Below are 20,668 nucleotides of genomic sequence, written 5' to 3' on the forward strand. Positions count from 1 at the left end.
TCTGAGGCAGTGTTTTTACACACAAGCCAGGACATGTGTGCCACACACACACACTCACACGCACACGCACACACAGATTCGATGAAGCAGCAGAAATGGCGAGTCCGGAGCAATAAAAAGTTTCCATTTTCAAGGTGGAGATATAAGCACTAGGCCTACTTCAAATTCATTGAGGTCAAAGGCAAAAACGTGCACGTAAACAACGATAATTTAATGAAGCATTTCACAACGACGCGCGCATCTACAAATCTAGTGGCCAAAAACACCAATACCTGCACCACCACAAATTCTTTGACATTTAGCAACTTTTTTTTTCAAAGTAACGCAAATAGTTACTTTCCGTGGTGACTAGTTACCTTTATTATAAAGTAATTCAGTTACTAACTCAGTTACTTTTTGGAACAAGTAGTGAGTAACTATAACTAATTACTTTTTTAAATAACGTTCCCAACACTGATTATAAATAATGCTATGCATTGGCATTATTATGCAGATAAAGGCTGCCTCTTTCACCTTAAGGTGAGTCCAGGCATCCAGCCGCACTCACGCAACGCGCTAAAACACAGAATTATGAATTGGAAGGGAGAAAGTGCACACAAAACATGAAGACAACGGCTTATTGAGTGACTACACAAGCCCGCCTTGATGAAATCAGAAACATTCACACACTGAATGTTAGCATTACACACACACAAACAATATTAAAATCGCCAATGATTATCTTAAGCTGTTCACTATGGGGTTTGTTTCACCGAGGATAGAGGAAATAGCATGAATACCAAGATAAAATGGTACTTCTTTATCGATGATTAGAAAAACTAACAATAATAAAAATACAGGTTAATTAATTGAGAGGAATACAAATCAGAAATAGTTCAGTAAAAAATGTCACTATTTTCCTGATGTGGATTATCATTCAGATTTTACTGAATATATTTGCATGTGTGTATGTGCATCTTTCAACGGGTTTTCTGCGTCTGCTCTGCCTACATGTGTGTGAGTAAATGTGTGTGTGTGTGTGAGTGTGTGTGCGTTTATTTGTGAAACTTTGTCTCTATTTATTTGTCTGATTTAAGTGTGAGGATGCGGACACTCTTCAAGCTGCAGTCGAGGAGGGCGAGGTGAACCCTACAGCCTCACAGGTAAGAGCCAGTGGCTGAAGGAGCGGCCATCATGCTTTCAGTACACCATGCATCGCTGTATTCCTGAGTGTCTCTGTGTGTGTGTGTCTGTGCTCACGTCCGTGTCTGGCCTCCAGTTTGAGGAGCTGATGCAGGAGGTGCAAGTTCTTCGAGAGGAGCTCAGCAGTCGTGACAAAACCATAGCCCAGCTCACCCTGCGCTGTCATCAGCTACAGCAACAGCAACATCTACAGCAGCAACAGCATCATGTGCAGCAGCAACACATGCAGCAATTAGCGGTGAGTCCCCCCCGAGGGACACTAAGCCCTGGCGGGGGGATTTATATTCTCCCAGCTGCAAGTCGCAATCATGGAGTTGAATCATGGTGTTTTTGTTCTGAATGGGATCGATGTTCTGTGTCTTTCCAATTTCGGCCATATGATAAGAAAAGACAGGTAGTTGACTTCCTGACCAGGTCAGGAGTACTATTTTGGAATATTATTTTGGAATATCATTTTGGGGTATTGACTCTGTAATGCTCTTACATGCTCAATGTGGGCACTTCTCACGTGTGGGCACTTCTTCCACCGACCTAGCACTAGCAGGTGAGCAAAATATGTGTGGTTGCTATAGATACGTTATTTTGTCGACCTTCATTATATTTGTTCTCGCCTACCACACTCCAGATTTGTAAATATGTTGGATTCTGCTGCTTGGATTCCTGTTATTAAGGTGCTATTCTGGTCTGTGTGGGCGCAGAGTTTGCGCGTGTGGGCGGGGTGCATATGTGTGTCCATGCATTTATAGTATGTGTGAGGCTTAGTAATCCTAACCTTAGAACTCTTTTGCTTTAAGTGAGATCCATCTCATCTCTCACAATCATTAGTGTCTCTGCCTGGCTCTCTAGTTAAGCAATGAAAGCTTATATAATAAGGAAGGCACGGAGAGGGAAGGGGAGAAAGAGGGAAAGACGTCTTGTGATATTAGTGTGACATTCAAATTCCCGGCGCCACTAGAAATACCAAATGTCACTGTGTGGAGCGGTTTGTACGTCCTCTCCACTGCACTTGCTGATCCGTCCAATTAGAAAGAGAGCCCGCCCGCATTCGGCCGTTGACTTCACCTCCCTGCGATGGTCAGGTTTTAACCAGGTCTTCAGGAATGGTGTGTGGGAGAATGGGAAAGAAGAAAGAAAAGAAAATATGTACCATTTTGACACCCGTGGGATCAGACACAACGGTAGAGATAGAGTGAAATGGATTAAAACGGTCTTCTTTAAATGGTGCATCGACTTAGCACAAATCCTGTCTGATCACAGTGGGTATCAGCGAAGTAATGCCAGATGGAAATGTTAGAGCAGGAACTGCTCAGTGGGAAACAAGATCCATATTTGTTTGTGAAGAAAAGTTTGAAAACACCCCCGATACTTACACAAATGCACACACACACACACACACACACACACACACACACACACACACACACGCACACGTGTACATGCACACACACACATGCACAAGCGCACACACTCGCAGTGGTGAAAGTGAGATTGGGTGTTTTGAGAGGGCAAGCAGTCAGGGAAGGAAGAGGTTGATGGAGTGGTGGTGAGCAGCGTGGAGACAGAGGGAGGTTCGGCGATTGACTCAATTGCGAGTAATGGAGTAATGAGAGGATGATGAATGGGCGAGGAGGGATACCCCGGGGGGGAAAGAGAGACAACCAGAGAGAAAGAAGGACCGAGCCGGCTTCTTTACGAATGCTGAGGAGCGGTAGGGGAGATTCAGAGGAAACAGAGACAGGAACCTTAGAAATGTCTGTGCTGGACTGTACTGTACTGAACCGTTAGTCCCGGTCAGACCAGAGTCTGTTTACCGTGAAAACCAGCCGTGCATGGTTATATATTGATGCTTGAGATACAAAGACAAAATAATACAGAATTAAATACAGAATTCAATCTCCAGATTGAATGAGTTATAAGGCTCGTCTGGTGTTAAAGCCATGGGCATCTTATAATAAACCAAATAAACACAATCGATGAATATGAGAAGTCCTGGCACGAAACGAAGGTGGCACGGGAATAATTAAAGTAATAATATAGTTGGCTGGAATACTCATCCTATAATGCTCTGAAATGAAGTGATTTGTGTATCATGTACACATATCTTGACGGCAGTTAAAGGCGCTTTGAGCGATGTCGTCACCATCATGTTCCACAGTTAGATTGTTGAGCAGAAACTCACAAGTTAAACTTTCACTGTTCTACGCAATCCCCACTCGCTTGCTCTATAGACTTCACTGAATAAAACGAATGGATACATAAATAAACCTGGCAGCTGTGCATATGGGTGATTAGAGAAATGGTATAGTTTCCTGATAAGCCTCTTATCTCTAAAAAGGTTGAAACAAAATATTTAAATGAATTACGCTTCAATAGCGGGGACCTTGCATGTCAATATTTAGGCCATCAATTAGGTTTAATTAAATGTCTGTCTCGCTCTCCCTCCCTCCCTCCCTCCCTCTCCCCCTCTCCCTCTAGCCTGCACAGGGGTTGCCGGGCAGGTGCCATTGCCAACACCAGAGGACTCCGTCCAATCTGAGACAGGTGGACAGACGACACAAAGACAAGGCTACACAAACACACCTGAGAACACACAGCCAGGCTGTGAGTCTGCTTTACACACACTCACATACACAAACACTTAAATAGCTGTTATTTTGTCTTTTTCTGACCTTCTTTTGCATTCTCTCACCCTCTGTCCCCTTTTCTTTCCGCCTCTCGCCTCGGGCGTGAACACTATTTAATGTCATGGCATTTCCTTGTGTACGTCTCGCTGTCGTCCTCAGTGTGTTCTGACATACAACATCTTGTCTCAGCCTCACTAGACCTATCCTTTGTCAGAGCTTTCATTCTCCATCACCCCTCACACTGTTCCTCACTGTTATGTGTTCCTCAAACGTCATACTTTCCTACCATAACGGCTCGCTGAGCGGCACGGAGGTAAAGGGGTGGAGAGGTAGAGAAATTGGAGTGAGACGGAAAAAGGAAAGGATATGGAGTTATCCGTCAACACACTTCTAAGACAGTGTCTTGATGGAAAGATTAAGATGGTTTTAGGAGAAGGTGAGACAGAAGCACGAAAAACGTATGTGCGTAATAACAGACAATGGTTAATTTTCAGCATACGCCTAAAAAAAGTATGTTTTTGATGTATGAAACTATTTTTAAACACACCATTTCATAATTTCACCACAGATACAAAAATAGTGCATCACTGCAAATACAAAAATAATGAATTGAGAACTCATAGTGCTTTGGTTTCTCAAGTTGTAGTAATACATAATGAAAATGCAAGACAGATTAGCTCACTGAATAGCACAAGAGTTGGCATATTGTGGGCATCAAACATTTAACAAGATGAATCACTGCGCTTCAATCAGTACTTTAGTAAATTATACAATTAATCAAGCAGCCTGGCTTCTGCATGGGTGAATGAATCTGTTCTTCATCTCCTAACCCTTTCAGTGAGTTAGTTTCAACAGAGCCTTTTCCCCAGAAACATATTTCAAAAAACCTGCTGTGGATAGACACAAGCAACATTTGCAACTTTAAAAGGTTAGCGGCGAATCCCTTAGTTCTTACATTCATGACAATGTGACAAGGACAGAGGCAGTCTAAGGGAGAGGTCATGTGAACACAGGAACAATTGATTTATTTCCACTTTCGCACTATTTTGTACTTTGTCCCACAAATACCTTTGAATCTGTCTCTGCCATTTGCCTTTCTGGTTTAGTTGTTTTTGTTCATCTTTTTGCCACCGTTTTTAGTGTGTCATCTTCTCTTTGGTCTGCTGCCTAGAACCCATCTCCTCTGCATATTCCTCCTTCTTTCATTCTGGAGACATCAAAGTCATGCTGTCTAACTTCATCTAGTTCCCTGATATCTGATAGAACCCCCACCCGTCAGCTTGAGGAAATGAATCAGATCATTTATTTTCCATCACTGTCTTCCAAGAGCAGTGCAACGATCATGATCGGATCAGCGGCTGCTGTTATCGTCCGTATTGGACCTGGTTCCACAAGAATGTTTGCTGTATTCCTGGAGGCTCAAACAATCTGCTCGACGGACCTGTTGCAATGGGTCCCACTCCTGGTCCCTTTTGCAAAACCTCTCTCTCTCTCCTTTTCTTTCTTTCTTTCTTTCTTCCGTTAATTCCCTCTGTATTTAATTCACTTTCTTTCTTTCATTTATTGTCTTTCTTTCTTTCATCCATTCAATCTCTTTCTCTTCTCTGTGCTTCTATCCTTCCTTAATTTCTCCTTCTCTCGTTAGTTCTTTATTCTTTATTTTGTTCCAACCCCATCCGCTATGTCTTTGAATACTGCAGTAGCGTCATAGTGGACCTAAAGCAGCCCCGCCCCCTCCCTTCCAGATAGTGACTCAAGGCACCTGTCTAAACCATCTTGTACCTACAGGCATAATATATAATTTATCTTTCCCAGTTGCACACACACACACACACACACACACACACACACACACACACGCAAATACACACACACACACACACACACACACACACACACACACACACACACACACACACACACACACACACACACACACACACACACACACACACACACACAGGCTAATAAACACACTCTCCACCATGTACACAGCAGGAGCCAACTTAATCATCTCAGACAGGTGAAGGCGTAATTGCCAAGGCCAGTGAGGTGAGACAATATGGGCATTTATAGAGAGTTATTCAGGGCCTTATAAGCCCCGGGCTCTGTGTAGTCTGTGATTATATGGCAGTTTGAGACAAGCCAGACAGAAGACAGGCTTTCCCATACCCAATCAAAACTTTCTTTTTACCTTTGGAGTTTCGTATTTACATTCAACCCCCCGCTGCCAGCTGAGTGAGGCTGGCCCTTGTGAAGCAAACCATTGCCTGCCACTCAGGCCTTTCAGCGGAGAGTGAGAGGCAGAGCATCATACAGAGACGGGAGAATCGAGCAGGGCTTTGAAAGGAAAAGCTGCTCGCGGATGCCAATAAAACTGCCAGTCACTGTCAGAGCCCCGTAGGAAAGCGAACCTTCTCGCGTTTCTCCCTCCACACACATCCGCTCCCGTCCACGCGGGCCCCGGCCTCCGCCGTCTCCTCCGTCGCGGCGCCTCCGCTGCGCCTGTTTGTTATTGGACAGGAAGACGTGGGAGATGCAGGGAAAGGGGGGGGGGGATATAGGTAACTCATCATATCACACACACGCCGCCCGGTGCCGTCGGGATGCGGCCCTCTTGAAATGGTCTCCGCGGGACCTGCTGGGTTGATGGTTCCTCTCTTTTCTGCTACTTTGTTGCAGCGTGCCTGTCTTATCTTGTGTCCCCCTCGTACCTCAACCTATCCCCACTGCTCCCCCTTTGCTCTCTCTCCTGCTTTTTATGTTCTTTTTTATGTTTTTCTCTGTTCTGTCTGTCTCACTCTTCTCTTATCTCTCTCTTTTCTCTCTCTCTCTTTATCTCTATTCTCTGTCTCTGTGTCTTTACCCCCTCTTTCTCCTTTTTGTTATCTCTCTCTGCTTCCTCTCTCCTCATCCCGGGAGCTCTCCCTCTCCTCTCTCTTTATCGCTCTTCCCCGTCTGTCTCTTTTCTCCCTTTCTCTCCTCTGTTTTCTCTCTCTCCTCATCATGTGATCTCTCTCTCTCTCTCTCTCTCATCCTACCCGTCTCGACGGGTCTGGTGGGTTACCGTGTTCTGCCTCTTCTACAGTACTTTAAAGATGGTCGGATTTTGGGGTGCAGCTGCCTGCATACGGTAGCTAGTGAGGGGAGGATGGGATGGTGGGTGCTAGTGCTGTCAGTCAGTCAGTCTGGCCCTCATGGCCATCAAACTCAATACGAAATCAAATCAAAATTGGGAAGAACTGCTGCTTATCCTTGCTCGGGGTAAGGCTGTTTGCGTAATGGACAGTAGCGGTAGCTTCAGCCGCATAGCCATGACACAATGAATTAACCGGTTGGCTCGTTCTTAGAAGTTGATTTTGTCAACATGAGAGACTAAGGCCACTATCAAACAGAGTGCGTTTTAGCAGCCTGCGGTGGCGTTTTATAATTGTTTTCAAAGAGAGTAAAGTGTTTTCCTCACTGCCTTTGCGTTGCTGAGCGCCTCATGTTTATCGGATCTAAGCAGCCTGAACGCCTGGAATGGAAAAAACATAATTTGTGTTTTTATCCATTGTCCAATCAGATGAATGAGACAATGTGTTCCCTCCGCCTGTTCAATTTTTTTATGCCGATGTTTAGATAAATGTGAATGGTTAAATAGATGTAAGTGGTTAGGTTGGGAACAGTGATTCGGTGGTTGCCTAGTAACAAAAAAAAAAGGTGCAGCAGGCTGCTTTTCTTTTTGACTGTAGGCTTCAACAGAAAAGGCACTGCGATGCACCTCGTGTCGTTCAGGTTGCAGAACGCCTTATGTCTGACCGTGGCTGGGGGCGCTTTAAGGTGCTTCCCCCTATAGATCGGTAGAGTGAGGAGATTCACGGGTGAGGGTGAACCTTTCATTATGGTTTGGTAAATAACTGGGATAACCTTTCGGACATTGCTAGTAATTTCTGCTGTTCCCTCAATCAGCTACGATCAGGAGCATTGGGCAGTAAGATAAAGAGCCAAAGATTTAAATGCGTCCTCAGCAGTCTTCTGATTGGTTCGCTCGCTTCACATGAAAGCGTCCTCCTACGTCAGACAGACCCAACCCTTTACGTGCAATCTTACTACGTTCAGTCGCAACACATCAGTGATCCGGAAAGGTTATTTTGTCTTGATGAGGCAAATTGCGGGTACAAATTTCTCAGAATATCAATCTCTGTTCCCATTCCCACATGAATCCATGCAGAAAATCCTCCAGAACTTTGCAGGGCAAGACTGCATGCGTGAAAGGGGATTAAGATTACATTTCCTTTTTCGGCTTACATTCGGGCATACCAAATCGATAATTTTGTCACCGTGATGATACAAATATTGTGGAACCCTGTCCGTCTCTCCGTCTATCTGTTCTAAGCTGTTTAGGGGTTGGTCTATTCTTGACCAAGGTATGCTTCAAGAAAAAGCCAGTCACAGCCTCTGCATACTTTTCTCACATCATGCTCACCAGAGCTTGATGTAATATGTGTGACCGTGGTTGTGTGTGTGTGTGTGTCTGTGTGTATGTGCGTTTGTGAACACATCTGTGGTGGTTGTTAGAAAAGATAGGGAGACTTTTCTGGATGACTTGCTGTCTTCCCCTTTGAATGTATGGGCCTTGAAGACCTGAGTTATTGAAGCAGATTAACTCACCTGCTATTTTTTTATCTACTTTGGACAACAAACTTTTATGAACTACCAACCTTATGGTATCTGAGGTTGGTACAGGTTGGTAAAGGTTGGCAATGTTCTGGGAACACGGTGTGTTTGCTGCATGGCTTTCTCAACATGTGTCATTAACTCATTATCTCTTATGTTGAATGTTCACTTTAAACCCACAAATACTTTTCTGAGCATCTGTTTTTGCATCTTGTAATGAGCGTCAATTATTCATGCATTATGTGTATTTGTGGTTTGTTATACTATGTTGAGTGTATGTTTTTGTGAGTGTGTGTGACTGTGTTTCTCTGCACGCACGCATGCATGTGTGTGTGTGCCTGTCAGTGCGCGCGCGCGTGTGTGTGTGTGTGTATGTATATGTGTCAGTGCCTGTGTATGTTTGTCTGTGTGTGTGTGTGTGTTTGTGTGTCGGTGCCTGTGTGTTTGTGTGTCAGTGCCTGTGTGTGTGTGTGTTTGTACGAGTGTGTGTGTGTGTGTCTGTCTGTGTATATGTATATGTGTCAGTGCCTGTGTATGTTTGTCTGTGTGTGTGTGTGTTTGTGTGTCAGTGCCTGTGTGTATATGTGTCAGTGCCTGTGTGTGTGTGTGTGTGTGTGTGTGTGTGTGTGTGTGTGTGTGTGTCTGTGTGTGTGTTTCAGTGCCTGTGTGTGTTTGTACGAGTGTGTGTGTGTGTGTGTGTGCGTGCGTGTGTGTGTGTGTCTGTGTGTGTGTTTCAGTGCCTGTGTGTGTTTTTACGAGTGTGTGTGTGTGTGTGTGTGCGTGCGTGCGTGTGTGTCTGTGTGTGTGTGTGTTTCAGTGCCTGTGTGTGTTTGTACGAGTGTGTGTGTGTGTGTGTGCGTGCGTGCGTGTGTGTGTCTGTGTGTGTGTCTCAGTGCCTGTGTGTGCGTGGGTAAAGTGTCATGCTCTTGTCATGTGTGTTTTCTCCGTGCAGGGTGCGCTGGCCACCCCATTGCTGTCTCTGTGGCAGGCGCAGCACCAGGGCTCAGCCCGCACCGGCATGCCCCAGCGTAGACAGAGTGAGTCACTAACACCTCCTCTCTACCTGGAACCCCACCCCTGTCCTCCGCTCTAACCCACTCGTCCACTCAGCCCTCCCCTGGTTCTGGAGCTCATCGGTTACTGATGAAGGGGCGAACAGTCTGCCGTTTACACTGGGGTTTCACAACAGGCTAACAGAGATAAAAGAGGTTTTATTAATTCATCTATTCTGAGGATTAGATTATTTTGATGGATTTGTTTGCATTGTTAGCAAGCAAGCAATAAGTGTTTTCTGATGTGTCTCTGGTGATGTCTATGCTGGAGTTGTTTCTGGTTGGTTAATGGGCAATGCTACTGTGATGTACCAGGACACGGGTCGTAGACCCTTATCGTCACTAGTTTGGCTGCTTCTTAACTAGTAGCAGACCAATACTTAGTGTAATGAGGGACACCTTTGCATATCTCCAATGACGCCTCTTTGAATGGTCTGTTGAGAACTGTATTGTAATTTCAACAAAAGTGGGCTCCACTTTATTTTATATCATTGGGTACAACAGATCATCTTCCTTTTATAGGGTAGCCATAAAGTTTCCCCTTCAGTAATTTAAAAGGGGTTCTGTAAAACAATGCCAAATCTCCTCTTAAGGCAGGACTTTTATTATAGGTTACGATGTGTTAAAATACAATTAAGGCTATGTATACACACACATTAATTTGATTTATTGCCTATTGTAAAAAGGTAAAATATTCAGTGCATGACTTCGCTAGGCGTTGTGTTGTAACGCCTGTAAGTACACTACAACAAAGTGAAATATCTCATATTTTTGGGTGTTAACTGAAGTTGGACCCAATCGTGTATCATTCAAAAAGACAGGCACTGTTGCAAAAGAAAACCGAGCTGAAGTCACAATCGCTGCCCATCACTTCTCGTCCATTCACAAGGCAATTTCAGAGCGTCTTTTGTGTTTTGATTTTTCTGACGAGAGAGAGAGAAAATTGTCCTTAAACAAAGCAACAGAGAGAGACAAAAGAATACAGAGCTCTGGATGGAGAGAGATAATAAGAGGAGAAGTGAGTCTCCCGCTGCTCTGCTTTGATCATTCACAACGGGGAGCGCTGAAGAATCAAGTGGATAGGATTGGGATGTTGTGTTTTGGTTCTCCAATGTGTGTGTGTGTGTGTGTGTGGGAGAGGGTCTCACCCTGTTGTGCTTAAAAGATTGACAGCACCAGCTGTGCCTGTAGTCAGTTTTAAAGAAATTGTACAAAAATATATGAAAAGTAGGACAAGGAAATGGAGGGAACAGGAGGGCAGACGAAAGAAAATGGTGGAAAGGCAGACATTGAAGGGACTTTATTTCCATATAGAACACATCAGTGATACTCATATTCATGGAATGAATAAAATAAACCAAAGAAAATGCAGCATTTTTGTATCAATGACCCTTCATGCAGCCATCAGCCTCTGACGTCGACACAGCATCCAGAGGCTCTCTCGCTCACCCACAAGCTCACCAGAATGGTATTTTCAGAGATTGAAAATCAAGTTCAGTCCCCTTTTATACTGTTCTCTATGATGAGAAAATAATGTGCTTTTGGACCACAGCATATTCTCTTTGTTTGTTTTCCTCCACCACAACAAAATACTCCAAACCACGGTGCGGGGCGTGGGCACGCCATGGTTTGGTATTGATTCTGAGTTTCTTCACCAGCAACCACCTGTCTCCTCTGAGTCCCCTGTGTTACGCCACCTGTCTCCTGGTCTCGTCCACCCCAATATCCCCGCCCCTGCTTTGTACTGCTTCTCCTTTTGTTCCTGATCTCTCTGTCCCCCCCTTTATGTTCTGTCCTTGTAACCCCCCCCATCCCTCCATCCACCTCCCTCTTGACTTTTGTCTGTCATCGCCCTGGTTCTCACTCTGTCTCTCCGTTCATCCTCTGCCTCCCCATGCATCATGCCTCGCGGCAAGGTGTGGAGCCCCTAGTGCAGTACTTCACTGACAGAGCGTGGTATAGTAACCCTTTCTCTCACATATACACGCCTCCTATGTTGCTTTGTTTCCGGCCTGGTTTTTGGTTCAACGTGAAGCATGCCGATTTGCATATTATTGTCACGCACTTTGCATGCTTTTGCACCGGGTTTGCGGTTGTGGGGTGTGGGTGTTTATTTCTGTATTTTTGTGTCTTATGCCGCCACAGATTCAGCCTGCTATTCTCATAGGTTTTTTCTTTTTTTCACTGAGTTAAACAAACTAAGTTGGTCACTTTCTTCCATCCTTTGCAACACCTTTTTGTTCTGCTGTGGTTTTGTGTGTGCCGTGTGTTCAGTTCAACCAACTTAATGTTTTATTCTTGTCATACTACTAAATTAATCATCATGCATGCTTGGATGCATTTCGTTGTGTTGCGCCGCTCGTACGCTATTTTAGCCTCGGTGTTTTAACTTTGTGAAAGAATAGTGAGTGAGGTAGTGACGTTTATGAGCACCCGAATGATAATGTGTCCGCTAAACTAAAGCACATTACTTCCACTTTCAGCTATGAGGGTCTGGAGATCCATTCCTACTTACCTTAGTTACCCTGATAAATGTAGACCAAACTGCCGTTATACAAATACATTGCCTATGTAAGTGCCTCAATCAGACAAGCTTACTTCCTGCTGGTCTTTTAAAATGTTAAGGATAACATCACGTCAATCAACACGGCATGGCGGATGGATGGAAAGCGGTTATTGGTTAACCCAGATTTTGTGAATGTACAAGGGAGATTTGGATTGAATCAGCCTCATTCTCCCCACTATGGCACAGTGGCCCCCCAGCTTGGATGATCCTGTTTGACATTTGTTTCCGACAACCATCTCAAGAGCTTGAAGGCTCATCTCCCCGGCATCATTTATTCGCCAAACATTCATAACGGTGATGTGGAATCGATCCTACAGATGTTTTAGAAAACATTTGTCGACTAATGAAATGCACTGGATGCTGTAATGGCCGAGTTCTCTCTTGTATACATCATTCAGACAAACATAATAACATTCCCATTATTTTCCAGATAGCCAAACGGGGTTAATTTACTTTATTTCTATCTAAACACTTTCATATAGGCAAATCGTTCATTTTTGCAGCTACGTTTGAGCCACAAATTGGCCTCAAAAATGTTCTTCATCCCCAAGGCAGTTTTTCTGTGAAAGTGGTTATTATCTTTATACTGAGAACTGAGAGTAAACAAAAAAACAGAAGCTATTTCTCCAGCATAGTAGCTAATTATTAAAGACCAGAAGAGACAGAATCTGGGGGATGAAACTCTGTGCTGTACTCAGTGAATTAAAAACGGGCCTATCATCTCTGAGGGAATTAATTCCCATCAACACAGCAGGTACTATTAGGATGTGCATGATCTTAAATATAATTCCATCGTCTGTCGTGTTGTAATACATTTAATTACGGTAAATAGGGTTGAATCGTTGTCTGTAAACACAAATACAGAACGTCCCACGCCTTTTGTGATCGTTGTTAAATGAACCAGTATCTACAAGAAAACACGTTTTCACGCCTCTGTCCTCCTCCGATGTAATTCGTTCTCTATCGATCTCCGTGGCGACATATGATATAATTGCGAGGGCAGCTGCAGACCTGATTATTCGTTGTTACTGGTGGCCAGGCAAGAGGAAACCAGAAAGAAGACATAAAGGCTGGGAGAGCACATAGTATGGCAGATGAATACATGTTTCTGCACCTGTACGGGGTATATATCTTTTGTTAATTTGTATATTCCACTGCTGGCACATACAGTGGCACAAACAAATGACAAATTACATTACATGTCACAAAAAACACATGAGCCTCTAAAAAGAACTGATGCCAGAGATTACTCTTAATGCAAAAAGATCTAGGGTGCAGTGTGCCAGGCTGCCAGCATGTGGAGCTGTGGCCTTTGAAATTCACTTAGAAACGCACGCACTCACTCACTCACACACACACACTCACACACACACACACACACACACACACACACACACACACACACACACACACACACACACACACACACACACACACACACACACACATACACACACACACACACACAAGGTGAATGCTAGTAGGAGACATAACCAAATACATTGCCTTAATCACCAACCACTTAGCCCATTACTGTTTCATTTATGTGTGTGTATATATTTTCACATCATGTGTGTGGCGCCATAGTGTTCTGAAATATAAAAAGAGAAAAATAAAACAAATACATACTCAAAAGAGGTACAGACAAAGGTTTGACCTAGCTTGAAGCATCATTCTCAGAACACCCTGATTTTCCGTTGGATAAAAAGTGTTCTCCAGACGTTCGGTCATTCATGCGATACAAGAGATCAGCAGCAATGATCTAAGATTTCAACAAGTTGGTAGCAAGAAATAATCTGGACAGATCTGTAGTCGATGCTTCACTTAGAAACGCACACACACACACACACACACACACACACACACACACACACACACACACACACACACACACACACACACACACACACACACACACACACACACACACACACACACACACACACACAAGGTGAATGCTAGTAGGAGACATAACCAAATACATTGCCTTAATCACCAACCACTTAGCCCATTACTGTTTCATTTATGTGTGTGTATATATTTTCACATCATGTGTGTGGCGCCATAGTGTTCTGAAATATAAAAAGAGAAAAATAAAACAAATACATACTCAAAAGAGGTACAGACAAAGGTTTGACCTAGCTTGAAGCATCATTCTCAGAACACCCTGATTTTCCGTTGGATAAAAAGTGTTCTCCAGACGTTCGGTCATTCATGCGATACAAGAGATCAGCAGCAATGATCTAAGATTTCAACAAGTTGGTAGCAAGAAATAATCTGGACAGATCTGTAGTCGATGCTGATCGATGTTATCATCCAATCCCATCCTATCACTGATATGGTCAACAAATAAAAAATTCTGGCCAGCCCGTAGCTCTCTCATTGTTCACACAGGTAAACAGTGTTATTGACCGTTTAGTCAGAGCACTACTGTTTGATATTGGGATCGTGACGATAAAGGGTTATTGCCTTTCTTTTACTAACGAGGTGATATGATTTGAGGGGATGCACAATATGCCAAGGGAGTTTGATAAGAAGACCACATAATATGGAGCCTGGTTAACCCATCCAGATAATCACCATCGTCTGCCATGGACTAGGCAGCAATTAATTGTGTTTAATTAAATTCTTAGTGAAAAATCCTCTTGTTCTCTTAACTCTCGCTGAATAAAATTGGAAGTAAGACAAAAAACGAATCCCCGCCCCTAAAAGAAGCCTTTCTTGCAAATTTCTGTAAATCTTTTTAACATCATTATTTTGTCATTCTTAGATTAAAAAACTTTTTGGATCGCTATAATGGATGTATTTACACTTTACTTGGGCATCAAAGTTAGTTTTTGTAGATTACAACGCTGGGCTCCTATTTTATATATCTTTGAGAGAAAGTGATAAGGATCTGCACAGAGAAACAGAATGTGAGATCAAGATGGTCACACTAGACTACATAACCAGGATTCCTTGAAAACAACACTAAAGAAACTGAAATATAGATCAATTTTTTAATATCAGGTTCCTGAAGTCGAAAGCTTTGCAGGAACTAAGTGCGTTTCCACAGCAGGAACCACATTCAGTTGGGGTCAAGGCTTGCAGCGCTGAACACTTCTGATCGGTGGAAGACTCACAGCTACAGTTTTATTTTCATCTGAAGCCGCAAACCTGCATGCTTTTGTTTACTTTAAACTGCAGTAGGTTCAATCAAACACAGAGTTCTTATTGCATCCACACTGGATCTACATTCATGCAATTATTACTTTCTGTTATGTGTTGATTATTCTCTAAATACAAAGGGTTTATTGATGGAAGTACGGAGCATATGCTTTTAATCACCGGCTATATGAGGTTGAGGGTTGAGTCTTTTTCACTGCTGTGAATCTTATTGGAGAATAATGCATATTCGCGCCTTAACTCACACAAAACGATGCAGCACAATGATGCAGTTTTGTTTGTCCGTTTTTTTTTCTCAGTCTTTCTCTTTTTCCATGTCCATATTTGTTAGATGTCCGATATAAGAGGACCTTCATTTGCCTAACCTTCGCAGGTCCTTGCACTACGTTGGAAACACAGACAACAAAACAGCCGTCGTGGAGATGTACATATAGTAAATTGTTATTACATCTTGACAATGAATCATTCCTATTGGCCGGTTGTGATCCCTTCACCACTGCATTCTCTTCATGTCTGCTTTGGTGCACCACTCTGAGGACGATACTGACATTGCTGCAACAAGATAAACCTTCTATCCTAGCCCTGCAGACAACGGACCATCTGCGGGTCTTAGAGGTACCTCCGAGGCCCATCTAAAGGCAGTAATCACCACCTGACAGGTGGACCTGAAACCCGGGCCTCAAACACCCTGTCAGCCTCCTTATCTCTCCTCGCGTGGTGTCCACCGCGCAATTGGCTTTTCATCGCTTACTCTATCCCCCAAACTCTAACCGTACCCTCCAAACTCTAACCGTACCCTCCAAACTCTAACCGTACCCTCCAAACTCCTTCCATACTCTTCAAACTCCACCCATACACCTGAAACTCCTGCAGGGGCCATATGGCCACCATAAATAGGGATTATACAAGTTAATGCAAAAATAGTGAATAAATAATCAAAGATCAAAATGATTCTAAATCTATGTTCATGTATTCATTCTGAACCTGTTTTCTTTTTCTCTGCCATGAAATACTCAATGCCTTCCATAGGGTCTGCAAAATCTTCAGTTTATTTTATCAATGAAAAAGGCAAGGTCTAAAACTTTTGTGCCCGTTGCTTGTTGACCCTCCTTTATACACTCTCCTCACTTTAATGTGTCTCTAGATATTAGGCAGGTGCATAAAAGAGTAATGTGTATGTATGTATTTGTTATATATAAATATATATTCCTCCTTCCGCCCTCCTTTCAGTCTCCAGTACCTCAGCCTTCCAGCCTCTGCCTCAGTCAGCCCCTCCCCCTGGAAAGACCAGCAAAACCTCCAACCGCGGCCCCCAGTGAATCCCGGGAGCCCGAGGAGGAAGCGAGGAGCATCAGAGGGAGGGAAACCGCCTCTGACCCCCTCCTGGCGGGCAATCGAGCGACCCCCGACGAAGATGAGCTGAGCCTCCTCTTTAGCACGCGGCTCCATCTCCTCGACGACTCAGACTCCGGCACTCCGCGGGGGGGCCGCGTCGGAGGAAGCCCCCCCCGTTCAGCAGCTCCATCTGGCCCCGAGCACAGGCCCCCCACCAAGACTCCGGCAGGCTCCGACACCCGGGGGCCCATTTCATCTCCCTTCTCCTCCTCCTGTTTCCCCTCCTCCCCCTCCTCCGCCTGCCCCCGCATGCTGCAGCCCCCCCGGCTCCACAAGCGCGTGTCGGTGCCAGCGCTGCCACCGGGGCCCGCCGGCGGGTCGGCCACGCCCAAGCCGGCCAGTTCCCTGCGGCCTCCGGGGAGCCTCCGGGGGGCCAAGCAGCTCCCGCCCCCGACCAGGGGCCTGCCCTGTTTCGACGCCAGACTCCCATCTGAAGTACAGAGCGCGGAGCCGGCCTCTCTGCCGAAGCCCCAGGCGACAGTGTGGCTTCTGAGGGGCCCTGGGTGCGACCAGGGCGCTCTGCAGCCCGAGCCGGCCCCGGGGCAGCTCAGGTACCCTGGGGCCGCAAAGGTGCTTCCTAATTCCAGCCTCAAATGCCTCCCCAGGCCGAAGGTGCACTACGGTGCTCACCAGACTTAACACACTCGAACGCCGTTTGCTTTCTTCTCATCCCAATTCATTCAGCCCCATCCAAACGTCCTCAGGAGTGGGTCCGTGCGCAGCGCGGGTGAGGCACTCTGTGACAACTCATATATATATATATATATATATATATATATATATATATATATTTGTGTTATTGTGTGTTTCCTGGCAGTGTGGTAGTGGACTGCGCTCTGTATTATTCCAACCCGTTAGGTAAAACCAACCGGCTCATTTAACAAGGGATCGAAGTGGTGGAAAAATGTCTGCTGTGATTATCTTTATACTGACACACGGCAGGGAGGATGCAAACCCCCCAGCATGACCGCCATAGGGGTCATATTTATTGCTTTTTTGCTTTATTGCTTTCCACAAGTTGGTGTGTTGCGGTGTGTGTATGTATGTGTATGTGTGTGGGTGGGTGTGTTCACCTTTGGGGTCCAACCACAGTTCAAACCATAGGTTAAGTCCAGAAGCTCTCACAGAATCAAGCGCCGTTGACCCGGAGTCCTCACAGCACATGGTACAGACAGGGCCGCTCAGAACAGCCTTCATAGTGCACAGCGGTGCGCTATGCCCACGGGGGAAGGTGGAAACAAAAGCAAAACATTAATAGCCATGGGAAAATGAGATGGTGGAGGGAGGACTCTGAAGTGCTGAGTCATAAAAGCTCCCAGGACCTTTTTCATACAAAGAGAACGGGTGTGTGTGTGTGTGTGTGTGTGTGTGCGTGTGTGCGTGCAGACAACAACAACAAAAACAGCCCCCCTGTGTTGGTGAGTGTGAGAGAGTTCCAGGGACAGGGAGGTGAGCGAGGGAGGCAGAGGAACAGATGTGGACGGTTCACACTTGCTTTAACCTCCACTCCCACGCCTCGGTTCGGCGGTGGCTTCAGTCGCTGTCTCCGGGGCCGCGTTGAACCTGTGCGGCGGGTTGGCTCCGCAGGGGACACACCGGCACTCTGAGTGGTGGAATACGTCTCAAGCGGGCGGGTTATCGCGCTGCAATCGGCCGGGTCACGGTTATTTATATCAATGCGAGTTGAGTATTGGGTCTGGTGCAGCCAGTACTTTGGGTCTGGTGCAGACATTACGTGTTTTCCCATATGGTGGTTATGTACTATTTAAATGAGGGGGAGCTTCTGTGTAGATGCATTGCCAGCCAACATTTAAACAAGCAAATGGCACTTCTTAGTGAAACATTCTTCAACACCAATTCTTTCACCAAAAAACATTCATGGTGTTGGTGTGGCGCCACGAACACAGACATGGTGCGTATGTGTGTGCTAGTGTGTATGTGTGCATGTGCGTTGTGCTGTGGTGTGTTGTGGTTAGGGCTTAGCTGCCACATGAGAAAGTGGGGGGGCAATCAATCAGTGCACCATTGATCTGTCCATCCCCTGTAGCCAAAGTAGATGGCCACATCTATCACATCACAGGAAGAGGAGCCAAGAGTGTGTGTGCGAGTGTGTGTGTTTGGTGCGTACGTGTTTGTGTGTGAGCGTGTGTGTCTGTGGCAGACACGACTAATAAAGTTGGTTTCCCCATCCAGGGTCCACGTTGTCCGGGCCAGTAGCAAACAGCCAGCTTAGCTGTAGCGCAGGAAAACACCTACAAACCATTTCAGCACGGTTTAATTTATCACTGAGGAGGTTTGATGGTAAATATTGATAAATATATGGATCAGGGGCCAATTACTGTATTGTCAACATAGTACAAAATGTGATTGCTACTTTTTTTGATTGCAGTACAGCTAATGAAATCTGTATCTGCCCTCCCGCTGAGTAATTTAGGCTTCATTGTGTGCAAATTGTTCACATCCTTAATTAAATAACTGCAGATAGGATGGGAAGGGAGCGATATGTATAGTCAATTAGTTTAGCATTTTCCCTCGCAGTCTCCAAACTCTTATGTGTTCATCAATATTTACTATCTAATTTCATGCTAATTAGGGCCTTGTTTACTGGCAAAAAAAACACAAACGGTTTGCCCACAATGCTTTCCGAACGGACGGGGAAAGGAAAAGCGTGCGCGGAAGTGGTGGCGGCCGGGTGGCCGACGAGAGATAATGGGCGAGGGCGGGGAGGAGAATCACGGAGGGAAGAGAAGGGCGTTGACACCGCGTCGCCGGGGCGAAGAAATGTGCTTGTTTTGTCGCCCCGCCGCTGCTCGGCGAATCTTTTTCGCATCATATTTTGTTAAGAAAACGAACTGAAAAAAGCGATGTGAGAGCCAGAGGCGGGCCGAGCGAATACATATTGGTTTGTTTGTGTGCGGCGCGGTCCAGCGACTCCCCCCAACCTCTCAGCTGTGTCATTCACTGCTTACTGATGCCAAACAGGAAATCAATGTAGCCTGCTGTGTGTGCGTGTGTTCTCTCCAGACACAACTGGGCAGCAAGGCCTTTCTTCTAGGGGGCGTGTGTGAGCGTGTGTGTGAGTGTGTGTGTGTGTGTCTGTGCATGAGGGGAAGTGTGTTATTTGCCCACAGGCCAAAAGTGAAGCGAAGCAAAGCCATGCCAGGTGAGGAAGGCAGTAGCGCTCTCGTTCCCCCTCTGCTGCTGTTTTCTATCTCTGAATCAATGTGTGCCTAGGTTTATACCGTCAAGCCAATCAGTCTCTCTGCAGCCGTACCCAAAACAAGAAGCCGTCACCTGGAGACGATACAATCAATCACAGTGCAGGAGTCTCCACACATCTCCTTGTCAGAGACCTAATAGCAGACTAACAGAAGACAATAATGTGTAATTGCAAAATGAGAAATTAAACCGGAAAAGGCTTAATTGTTTTTCACTAGGATGTAGTTTTCATATTTTCTTTAAAGAACAGCATTTTATTAAATTATAGTGTGTTTCTTTTCTTTGATGCAACCCGGAGGTTTGAATAAAGGTAGCTTTTACGACAAAAAAAATGACATGAATAGGTATGCATCCAAATCCTTTTCCTGCCATAACTGAATAACTGCCTTGACTATATGCAATGGGTTTATACTGTAGCTCAACTGACTGACTACAATGTTGAGTGTTGATGTTAATGATCTGGTGTCCATTAGTACGATGCAGAACCTTACCGTACAGTCTGCTGTCATCTCCCCTCAGTAACTTGTGCAATATTGTTGAAAAACAACAGTAAAGGAGGTCAGGATGGACAACATAAGATGCTATATGTATTAATCACCTATTATGCAATTTACAAAAGAAATTAGTGATATTTCATATTGAATGTGGAGGTAATGCACTTTAAACTACATGGATTGCTAATGCTGAAAGAACACTTAACTGACTGAAATGCTACTTAGTATGTTTCGTTTTTTTCTTTATTTTCTTTAGATTATTTATCCACCGCCAGCCTGTTGTGGACCATTATTTATTTAAGAAAATAAATA

General features: G+C 44.9%; 1 protein-coding gene across 4 annotated transcripts in view; it reads left to right on the forward strand.

Moving 5' to 3' along the window:
• The window catches only part of ccser2a (coiled-coil serine-rich protein 2a), a 55,874-nt gene extending 35,239 nt beyond the window's left edge, over positions 1-20,635 (forward strand). For 2 of the 4 annotated variants that reach the window (XM_079728988.1, XM_079728989.1), the window contains exons 7-10: positions 1,077-1,142; positions 1,259-1,420; positions 3,658-3,783; positions 16,479-20,635. In XM_079728988.1, the coding sequence (XP_079585114.1) occupies positions 1,077-1,142; positions 1,259-1,420; positions 3,658-3,783; positions 16,479-17,282 (1,158 nt within the window). In that variant the 3' untranslated portion in view covers positions 17,283-20,635. Of the gene's footprint in view, positions 1-1,076; positions 1,143-1,258; positions 1,421-3,657; positions 3,784-9,417; positions 9,503-16,478 lie in introns of all 4 variants that reach the window. The other 2 variants (XM_079728990.1, XM_079728991.1) reach the window with 2 other exon arrangements.
• The last annotated feature ends 33 nt before the right edge of the window (positions 20,636-20,668 follow it).

Source organism: Pollachius pollachius (genome assembly GCF_949987615.1).
Source record: "Pollachius pollachius genome assembly, chromosome: 2".
NCBI classification, from domain to species: domain Eukaryota; kingdom Metazoa; phylum Chordata; class Actinopteri; order Gadiformes; family Gadidae; genus Pollachius; species Pollachius pollachius.